The following is a 10,827-nucleotide window of genomic DNA, read 5'->3' on the forward strand; positions in this document are numbered from 1 at the left end:
ACACTTCAAACACTCATTCGTCTCCCAGACAACCGGAGGGATGGAATGCTAACAAGGCTGCCGGCGCTCTGCCACTCACTCAGCACTCTATGGTACTTTGGAGTCCACTCTAGCAAATTGGAGGTCGGTTTCTCTTCGCCCAGCCAGCGACTCCGTCTCTATGGTAGCCGGTTTCCCAGCGCAGTCTGGTCGGCGTTTTCTTCCGGATCAAAGAAGAGGCTAGACTTCCTTCCGGAAGTGACCCACGTGCTTCGTATTTCGCCTACCTTGGTACCCGGTAACTTTTTACTATTGACCCGAAGTTGGGGGCGTTGCGGGAGCTGTGACCTGCCCCAGGCCGTGGTGAGTGGGGCCATGGTGTCTGATCCCCAGGGTGACCCTGATTATGCCATTGCCATGACAGAGGCTCAGTCTTTAGATCGGCCCCGGGATCCTAGGTTGTGGTTAGGGTCACCTTCTCGGGGCTGCGTGGGTTCAGGCTCACGGCTTTGTGTGTTCTGTCCCTACTGTCCATCCTTTGGCTAGGAGTGATCTCGAGGTACTGAGAGGTCTCCGTTTCCAGCTCCGAGCCCCATGACATCTTGAGTGACCTTGAGCTGGACTCTGTCCTCTTTAAGGGCATCATTTCCACTTCTGTTAAGAGGGCCGATTACGTTTGCTGAGGAGTGTACTAGTCCCTGCTAGTCGGAAACGCTGTAATTCCTCGCTCCGTCCAGCCCCCGGTGGGTACCAGGGTGAACCGGGAGGGGTCGGTCGGTGCTGACTTATGTCCGCTCCTAGGACTAAAGATCAGGCGGCTATTCTCTGCACGGTGCTAAGTTGACATGGATCCGCTCAGAGCCCAGCAGCTGGCTGCGGAGCTGGAGGTGGAGATGATGGCCGACATGTACAACAGGTAAAGAGAACCTCTCCGCTCCACCTTGTCTAGGAAAACTAGCCGTAGTCACCCCTACGACGATAGCGTGTAGGCCCTGTAACGAAGGCTTTCGCTAAGGTAGTGGAGCCAAGTCCCACCCTTGTAATCGCGCCCCACCCTCACCGAGTGCTTGGCTGAAGGAAATAACAGGTCAAGAAAGACTTGGTTGACCATTTGGAGGGAATAAAAGGGGTGTGAAGGGTAATCTCCTGCCCAGGCTCCGCTGAGTATCAAGAACAAATAAGCACTGACTTTTTCTTCTTTTCCATTCCTTCCTCTCTCCAAATAGCCATTTAATTACCTTTGTTTATGTTTTTTGTGTTTGTTTTATGAATGCCAACGTGCATGCCATAGCAGCACACGCGGCAGTCAGAGGACAGCTTAATAGGATCTCATCATGGATTGAACTCAAATCTTCTGGTTTGGCAGCAAGTGTCTTTGCCTCCTGAGCCATCTGAACAGTCATTTAGTAATTAATAATATTTAGTAGCCAATACTTATTAATTTTTTCTTCCTTTTTGGGGTGGAGTGGGTGTTTTGTTCTTGCTTTTCAAGATAGAGCATCTCTGTGTTGCTCTGGTTGGCAATTTGATCTGTATAGACCAGGCTGGCCTCACTCTCAGAGATCACCTGCCTCTGTCTCTTGGGTGCTGGGATTAAAGGGGTGCATCAGGGCTTCATTGAATCTTTAACTCTGTGTTAGGCACTTGCAAAGCATATATATATATATATATATATATACACACACATACTCACACACATACATACATATATATAAAATCACTTACAAAAAGTTTGTTTTCTATGTATGGATGTTTTGCTTGCCTGTATGTATACATGTGGGTCACATGCCCACAGAGGCCAGTAGAGGGCATCATACCTCCTGGAACTGGAGTCAAAGATAGTTATGAGCTGCCATGTGGGTGCTGGGAACCTAATCCAAGTCCTCTGCAAGAGCAGTAAATTCTCTTAACCACTTTCCAGGCCCCTATTATCATTTTTGTAAGTACTTAAAAATAATTCAAAGGGAGAATGGAGTAATAACAGGATGTTTGTCTGAATGCAGGAAGCCCTTGGTTTGATCTTGACATGGCGCCTGTAATTTCAGCACTCAGACATGGAGGCCAGAGAATCAATAGTTCAAAGCTATCCTTGGCTATATAGTGAGTTCAAGACCAGCTTAGGGGAGGGGAGGAGGGAAGGGGAGGGGAGGGAAGAGAAGAAGAGAGAAGAAAGGAGAGCGAGAGGATAAATCAGTGGGTTAATTTTATTAGTACCATTTTAACATAGGGGAATTGAGGTGTCGAGGGGTTTAATAATCTCAGGGTCTATAGCTGGTCAGTAACAATGTTGGGACCAGAACTTTAGGGTGACTTCAGTTTGGAAACACCCTGGTGCACTAGTCACACGCTGAATAGCTTGAGGCTGAGCGTCTCACACTTGGTTATCTCATCAGTAAAACTGACATAAGCACCGCTTCACAAAGACATTACAATATTAAGCTGAAAGCCGTTAGCGTCTGGCACATCATACAGGAAGCAGCAGGTATCTGCTGGTTTTAGTCAGCAACTCTTTTCACTGGTCAGTTTGTCTTGGAGACTACAAATTAGAATGGTTTTTAAAATGCAGAATGTACAGTCAGACTACGTAGTTTTGTGTGATCTTAGCAAATTATTGAGCTGTGTCTTAATTTCTTCATCTGTAAAGTGGGGATAATGATTGTGCCTACCCCACTGGGTTACTGTGAGGGTTGCATAACAGAATCTGTATTCGCTCTTAGCATGACGCCTGGCACTCATCCAGTGTTCAGCAAGTGCTTCCTCTTTAACTAGTCTTGTACAGGGCTCAAAGAAGATTTTAGTTGGAAGAACCTTTCGAAGTGGTTGAAGTGAAAACTGGGGTTTCCACCGTTTTCTTGAGGGAAGGAATGAGGCAAGAATCAGTACAGCAGGCTTGGACTTGCTGAAGGTTCCTGGGAGGCTACAGGAAGTTACTGACACAACCTTGTCCTTCTCTCATCCCAGAATGACCAGTGCCTGCCACCGGAAGTGTGTGCCTCCCCACTACAAGGAGGCAGAGCTGTCCAAAGGCGAGTCTGTGTGTCTGGACCGATGTGTATCCAAGTACTTGGACATCCACGAGAGGATGGGTAAGAAGTTGACAGAGCTGTCAATGCAGGACGAGGAGCTGATGAAGAGGGTGCAGCAGAGCTCGGGGCCTGCGTGAGGCCCGCCACGGACTCCTGCGGTTACCTTGCCGCTTACCTGATTACAGTGTCCCTAATGGATGTCACATGTGAAAACTGTCATACCTAGGCCCTTGAGCATCTCCAGGACCCCTGTGTGTGGTAGAGCTCTCCTGGCTAAGGAAGGCGACTTGTCACGCTGGTTTGTGACTGTGTATGTGTGTATATGTATATATCTTATTAAAAACAAATTTGTGCAAAGCAGTGTCTTTATTTGAGAGTAAGAGTCAGAGCATTCAACAGTAGAGGGAATTTAATAGAGTGGGTCTTTTTGTTTGTGGGATTGGGTTGTTTTACTTGTTTTGTTTTTAAGTATAGGATCTCACTCTGTAGACCAGACTGTCCTCAGACTCACAGAGATCCACCTGCTTCTGCCTCTCACGTGTCGGGATTAAGATGTGCACCACCATGCCCAGCAGGTTGCTTGTATATTGAGGCAGAGTTTTATTTTGCAGCCCAGTCTGGCTTCAATCTCAGTCTCCCTGTGTCAACCTCTACATGCTATGATTACAGGTGTGGACCTTTTTTTAAAATTTTTTATTTTTTAAGATTTTATGTATATGAGTACACTGGAGCTGTCTTCAGACACACCAGAAGAGGACATTGGATCCCATTACAGATGGTTGTGAGCCACCATGTAGTTGCTGGGAATTGAACTCAGAGAAGCAGTGCTTTAAGACTGTAGACTAGTGGGAGCGATAGGTTTGTGCTCAGAGTTTGATGCTTGCTGTGTGATCCTGAATGTGCAACATCTTTGATATAGTAGAGTGACTTGGGTATAGGGAGCACTAAGTATCTTTTAAAGTTTGATAGTAAGTGGAGGTAAGCAGGCCATCTTTACTCATATCAAAAAGACATGATTTAGAGGATGTGACAGACAGTGGATAGGATTTTGGGAGCAAGTAGCCACTCTGCTCTAGATGTTATCTAGATAGCTATGATACTGTCAAGATGGGACGTTGGTCAGCCATCTTGGAAGGTGATGTAGGCAAGGGCTCCAGTGATGACATCACCATCTGTGTTTACCCAATTCAGACTGACCCTCTGTCACTTTGAGTGTATGAGAGAGTCCACCACACAGACTAAAGGTCTAATTAGGAAACAGGTTCCGAGAGGCAGCTGCTTCCAGGTCACACAGTATAGCAGTGGGAAGGCCAAGTCCTGCTGCGGTCTGAGGAGGGCCCTCGGACTGCGGCTTTTAGAATGTGTGGGTTATTTTAGAAGGCACTTCATCTACATTGAAGCAACTGGCAGAGCTGTGCATTCAGAGTAGGCTTTCTCTGTGGAGGTGTCTGGGACAGAGTACAGACACCAGAGGCAGAGACTTGTTGGCTTACAAGTGCAGGTTCAAATCCATTTTGAGATGTCTAGCCGTGTGACCTTGAGAGAGACATCTAACTGCTTCAGTTACCCTACCTGTTAAAACTGCAGTAGGGTCCATCTGCTTCCTTGGGTGGTTATGAAAAACTACTAACTCAATACTTACATAGGTGTCTGAAATACACCAAATACTCAGTAACTTGCTAAATCTTGTGGGAAGTGGAAAATCGCAAAAAGCTCGGTCCTGTCAGGATGGGCAGTCTTTCTAAAAGCTGAAATACAAATTTCTGTCAGCAGGGGGCGCTATCTGCACACGGCCTTAGCTGCTGGGGCCTGTGCCACAAAGTTACATTTGCTTGTTCTCTGCCAGCAACGCAGCAGCAGCACGTTGCTAGGAAGAGGAACCACTGAGCGAAAAAGAGAAACTGTATCTGCTTTCAGGTTTAAAAGGGACATCCTGAGTATTATCTTGATATCGCACAGCTGGAACAAAAGAGGCCTGGTGGACGTGGGGGGCAGAGGCGTATCAGCTCAGGGATAGCTCTTAGAAAGGCTTTGCAACGCAGGGAAGTGTGAAGGGCTGGGAAACAACTGCAGTGTGGCTGCTACACCAAGTGTGAAGAGAAAAAGCTGAGCAGTGAGCCCAGAAGCCAGGGCAGGCTTGGCTCCAGCACAGCCTAGGGAGTGGGCTGTGGTAAGCCATTTGGCATTTCTCCTGCTAAGGGCGTCAGCAGGCTGTTAGAGGATTCAAACCTTTCCGTGGCAGGGACAGGTCTGCTTTTCAAAGGCTTGCTCTCAGCCAGCCAAACCGTGTTAGATGACAGTAGATGATGGACCACGGACAGACATGGTACAGATCGTGATGGGAGAAAGGGCTGGTGATGTAAAGGCTGGCCCGCATATATGGAGTTGCTGTAGCTAACCTATAAGAGGCTGGGGGCCTCGTATTATTATTTTGCTTAATGTTAGGACAACTCTGAGGTGAGTACAACTGTTGCCTTTTATGGATGAAGTGACTGAGGCTTTCAAGAGTTATGTTCGTCAAGGGCAGAACTGAAATCCTGAATTACAGACCCAAGGCTGCTTTAGCTGCTGCTCTTTGGCTTAAGGGGAATTATATTGCAGCGACTTTACATTTTCACACTGTTTTCTGTGGGACGTGTACAGAATGCGTGGGCTACGTTCTTGCTGCCAGTGAACCACTGGGGTGGAGTGCGTGGTTGGAGAGATGGTAGACCTCTTCAAAAGGTCTGAGAAATAAGACTGAACTAGGTCCCTTCTGTTACTGAAAGGAAGTGTAAACCCAGATCTTGTTTTGCTCGATTATCCCACTTTTAAAAATCAGGAAATATCTCACAAAAATCTAGGCTCTGGCTACTTTTAAAAAAAGTTGGAAGGTCTGTAAATGTGCACGACAGGTTGATAATAGCCTGTTGGAAGATGGACAAAGGCTCAGCTGCTCTTCAAAGCTCTTAACGACCTTCTGCTTCCTCCTCAGTGGCCTGACCCGGTAAGCTCTGGTCAGTAAGCTCTGGTAGAAGCCTTCTGCTGTGAGTCTATCCCGTGGTAGGCAACTTCTTAGATTCCCGGGGCCTCAGGTGATTCTGCTCACTATTTATACTCTTATGTGGATCCCTTCCCTGTATGCAATGGGCACTAGATGAAAACACTTGATAAAAAGATCATAGCTAAGGTGATAGGATATAGTTCTAAAAGACTGCACGCTCTTCTTCCCTTCCTTGCTCACCGATGAAGCCAGCTCCCATGTTGACAGCTGGCCTGTGAAGAGGCCCCTGTGGTCAGCAGCACTCACGTGGTAAATGTCCCATCACGGGTGTGACTTTGGAAGCAGATCCTTCCCCTCTTTAGCTTTCAGATGACAGGGTCCCTGAGCCACACTTTGCAAGCCTGTGAGAGACATTGAAGGTCAGGACATAGCCAAGTCACACTTTGTCTCCTAACCTGGAGAAGCTGAGATTAAAACATTGTGTTTGGGGGTAACTCAGGCACAGACAGCTTGTGCACATGTTGTCTGTGTCCTCGACGCAGTTGTCTGAGACTGCTGTTCATTTCACACCTATGCTCGAATGTGTTGGGTACCGTTCTAGGTCCTTGGCATACATTATGAGCAAAAAAAGAATAAGACACTTGCCTTCTTAGATCTTAAATTCTAAGATCTAAGTGGGGGATGCTCTTCTGAAGGCAGATAGCCCCTTCAGAATCTAGGGAAAGGGTCACAGCCTCTTTCAGGTCTCAAACCCCATTAAAAATCTGACAAAGACTAGAGTTGTTTTCTCAGTACACACCTAAAGACTTGTGTAAGGGCTCTTGTATGCTAAGCTGAGAGGAGTCTTGTGATGAGCATCGTCTTAGGTCATAGGACACAGTGGATTGACGTTTAAAAGCTAGTTGGTGGGACAAATACTAAAACCAGGTGGTTTGACAGCTGTGAACAATGTCAGGCTTTGGGGTAGGACCTGACTAAGCCACACCCATATATTTTAGCCGCTTTCTGCAGCTGTTGTAAAGGAAGTGACAAGCCCCTACCCAAAGCCTATCTCTTACCCTCCAGCAGACGCCCCAGGTGCCTGAATTCCAGAAGAATAGCAGATACCCTAATTAAAAAAATATTTAGTGAGTACATATGTGCACATATGTCAAAAGTCGGAAGAACTTGCAAGTGTCAGGTTTCTCCTGCTATGGGGGGTTCCAGGAATTGAACACAGATCTGGCAGCAAGCATCTACCCACTGAGCCATCTTTCTATCTCTGGTATTCTTGTTCTTACTTCTTCAAGTTAGAAGCAGGCTTCTAGACTCCCAAGATATCAGAAGGCACTTCCCTACCCAGGTAATGGGTACACCATAAGCAAATAATCCCCTCCTCCCCTTTCCCCAGGTCCTGTAAGTTACATACTAACAAGATTCCTTCTTTTCTTCCTCATAAAGCAAGAACCTCCTTCTCCCAATCCCTGGATGCCAGAGGCAGGCCTGTGCTGTGGCCACTCATCAGTTATAGTGTCTGGGACTTCCCTCTTCCTTTGATACTTTTAAGAAGGGACTTCTCACTCGGCCCCTCTAGGCTGTCTGTCTACCTGTCTACAGTGTTGGGGTCTGTGATTTTTTTTTTTTTTTCTGAGACAGGGTTTCTCTGTGTAGCCCTGGCTGTCCTGGAACTCACTCTGTAGACCAGGCTGGCCTCAAACTCAGAAATCCACCTTCCTCTGCCTCTCAAGTGCTAGGATTAAAGGCGTGTGCCACCACCGCCCGGATGGGGTCTGTGATCTTGTCATAACTTCTATACACCACTTTCCATGGCATTAATATTTCTCCTAATATGTCCCCAATGTGCTCCAATAACTCTAAATCAGAGGCCTTTCAGTAAGTTACAAAAGGTGTTCAAAGAGTGGTGGGGCTATGGAAAGGACTGTGCTCATAGTCTGGGTATTCAGAGAAGGCTACATTCTCCAAAACGATAAACTAGTGAGATTCAAAGGTTGACTAGGACTTACCGGGCTCTGAGAGGTACACAGTCCGTCAGAGGAAATAGGAAAAGTTATTGCAAAGAATGGGGCACTCATGGAAATCACCTAACTCCACTAAGGGAAGGGCATGGGAGACATTTCAAGGACAGTGGCTGGTGTATGGAGAGAAGGCAGGGCTACAGGTAATGGCAGGGTGTATGCAAGAGGGAGGCAGGGAACAGAATCTGGGGTGTCTCTGTTTTTATCACATAACCCTGGGGGGGAGGGGCGGGGGGGAGTCACTGCTGCTGCTGACCCCGGTTACAATGGGAACTAGAAAGGAAAGCGAATGAACGGTCGCTTTAGGCTGCTGAGCAACCCTCACAGCCTCAGAAGTTCCCACAGGGCTGCAAGGGCCACCCAGCAACAACCACAACCCCCTGCCTCTACGTGTGTCCCCGCAGCTTTTGGCATTGAATCCTTCGTAGGAGACTTCCTTTCAGAGACTGATAAATGCTGCTGAGTCTTTCCCTTAAAGCCGTCTGCAGACATCTATTTACACATTACCCTTAAAGACCATTTCCTGAGCTCCTGACTAGATCCAACTCCCCTCCCCAGTTAGATGCGCCCCCCCCCCCGCCCCCCGCCGCCCGGGGGTCCTTGTTCACCTTCCCAAAACCTCAGGTGCTCTCCTGAAATAGAATCTTTAAGATTTGTTTATTTATTTATTTTTTAAACAATGAATTCACGAAATTCTTAGGCAAATGGATGGAACTGGAAAATATCATCCTGAGTGAGGTAACCCAATCACAAAAGAACACACATGGTATGCACTTGCTGATAAGTGGAAATTAGCCCAAAAGTTTGGAATACCCAAGATAAAATTCACAGATCAAATGAAGCTCAAGAAGAAGGAAGACCGGGCTGGAGAGATGGCTCAGTGGTTAAGAGCACTGACTGTTCTTCCAAAGGTCCCGAGTTCAAATCCCAGCAACCACATGGTGATTCACAACCATCCATAACAAGATCTGACTCCCTCTTCTGGAGTGTCTGATGTCAGCTACAGTGTACTTACATATACTAGATAAATAAATCTTTAAAAAAAAAAAAAAAAAAGAAGAAGGAAGACCAAAGTGTGGATGCTTCAGTCCTTCTTAGAAGGGGGAACAAAATACCTGTGGCTCACAACCATCCAGTGGACTGAGCACAGGGTCCCCAATGGAGGAGTTAGAGAAGAGGTTTGCAGCCATAAGAGGAAAAAATAATATGAACCAACCAGTACCACCAGAGCTCCCAGGGACTAAACCACCTACCAAAGAGTACACGTGGAGGGACCCATGGCTCCAGCTACATATGTAGCAGAAGATGGCCTTGTCGGATATCAATGAGAGGAGAGACCCTTGGTCCTGTGAAGGATTGATGCCCCAGGGTAGGAGAATGCCAGGTCAGGAAAGTGGGGGGGGGGAGTTGATAAGCAGGGGGGGATGGGATAGGGGGTTTTCAGAGGGGTGATAAGGAAAGGGGATAACATTTGAAATGTAAGTAAAGCAAATATCAAGTAAAAAAAAGACTTAATTATTTTTATTTTATGTGTGTCGAGTGTTTTTCCAGCAGGCATGAAGTGTACCATATGCACGTAGAGCCAGCCTGTGGATGCCAGAAGAGGGCATTGAGTTCCATTAAACTGGCATCACAGGAAGTCATGAGTCACTATGTGGGTGGATGGGAACCGAACCCAGGTCCTCTGCAGGAGCAACGACTGTTCTTAATGGTTGAGCTGTCTCTCCGCTTCCATCCCACCCCTGTTTTCTGGTCTTAGTTCTGCTCTGTAGCCCTGGCCTAGAACTAACTGTGTCCTTGTGTGTGTGTGTGTGTGTGTGTGTGTGAGAGAGAGAGAGAGAGAGAGAGAGAGAGAGAGAGAGAGAGAGAGAATACTTGGCCTTCTCCAGCCAGCTACTATAAAGGCTTCCTACCTACTTAAGCCTTCCTCCCAACAGACCGTCCTTTCATTAAACATTAACCATGTCTATCCCGTTCAAATAAAACCAAAAGAAGAAAACAACAAACTTAGTTTTTGTGTTGTTTTTACTCTAAGTATTTAGCTTTATGAAGATCATTTCAAAGCCATCGTAGACTTTTTTCACAGCTTTATTTCCTGCCACTCCCTTCTCGTTTATCCAACAAATGTCGCCGCAGCTTACTGTATGCCAGGTCTGGGATAGGCAGCCGCAACCATACAAACTGCCTGCAACATGATTGGTTTGGTGCCCAACAGGCTTCCAGCCCGTGGAGTGAGGAAAGAGAGTCATCACTTTAGGTCAGCAGGGGACTTCCTAAGGGATCAGCACCATCTGGGGGGATGGGTGGGCAGCTTCCAGACAAAGGGGAAGGCTGAGAGTGTTGCAAGGGTGAGGGGTCTGGAAATGAAGAAGTGAATCTGCCTTTCCTACAAGACGGAAGAGCAGGTGCACAGCCGCGAGGGTGTGAAACCAGCTGGTCGGGCTCCGCTGCACATCTGCTCTTAGGTGTTCTGAGTCTGCAAGCAGTGAACAGAACAAAGACTCCTGACTTCACAGAGTCCGCAAGAGGATGCCGGGAACATCAGATGGACCGAGGCGTAGCGAGCCTTCCAGACACAGGAGCTCATGGACACTAAAGTCTTATGGGTGGGACTCAGAACCACAGTGAACGTTCAGGGTGAATGTCTGTGCTTACGTCCATGAAGCATTTTCATAGATAAGGGGCTAATATTTCAAGGTGGTCATCAAGAGATGCCGTTGAGGGGCTGGAGAGATGGCTCAGTGGTTAAGAGCACTGACCACTCTTCCAAAGGTTCTGAGTACAAATCCCAGCAGCCACATGGTGGCTTACAACCACCTGTAAC

General features: G+C 47.2%; 1 protein-coding gene across 1 annotated transcript; it reads left to right on the forward strand.

Annotated features, from left to right (window-relative positions):
* The first annotated feature begins 200 nt into the window (after positions 1–200).
* Positions 201–3,362, forward strand: Timm10 (translocase of inner mitochondrial membrane 10). Its single transcript, XM_052182835.1, has 3 exons — positions 201–342; positions 781–895; positions 2,941–3,362. The coding sequence occupies exons 2-3, from the start codon at positions 825–827 to the stop codon at positions 3,140–3,142; spliced, it is 273 nt and encodes a 90-aa protein (XP_052038795.1). The 5' UTR covers positions 201–342; positions 781–824; the 3' UTR covers positions 3,143–3,362.
* Positions 3,363–10,827: the final 7,465 nt, after the last annotated feature.

The sequence above is a fragment of the Apodemus sylvaticus genome, chromosome 5 (assembly GCF_947179515.1).
Source record: "Apodemus sylvaticus chromosome 5, mApoSyl1.1, whole genome shotgun sequence".
Classification (NCBI taxonomy): Eukaryota; Metazoa; Chordata; class Mammalia; order Rodentia; family Muridae; genus Apodemus; species Apodemus sylvaticus.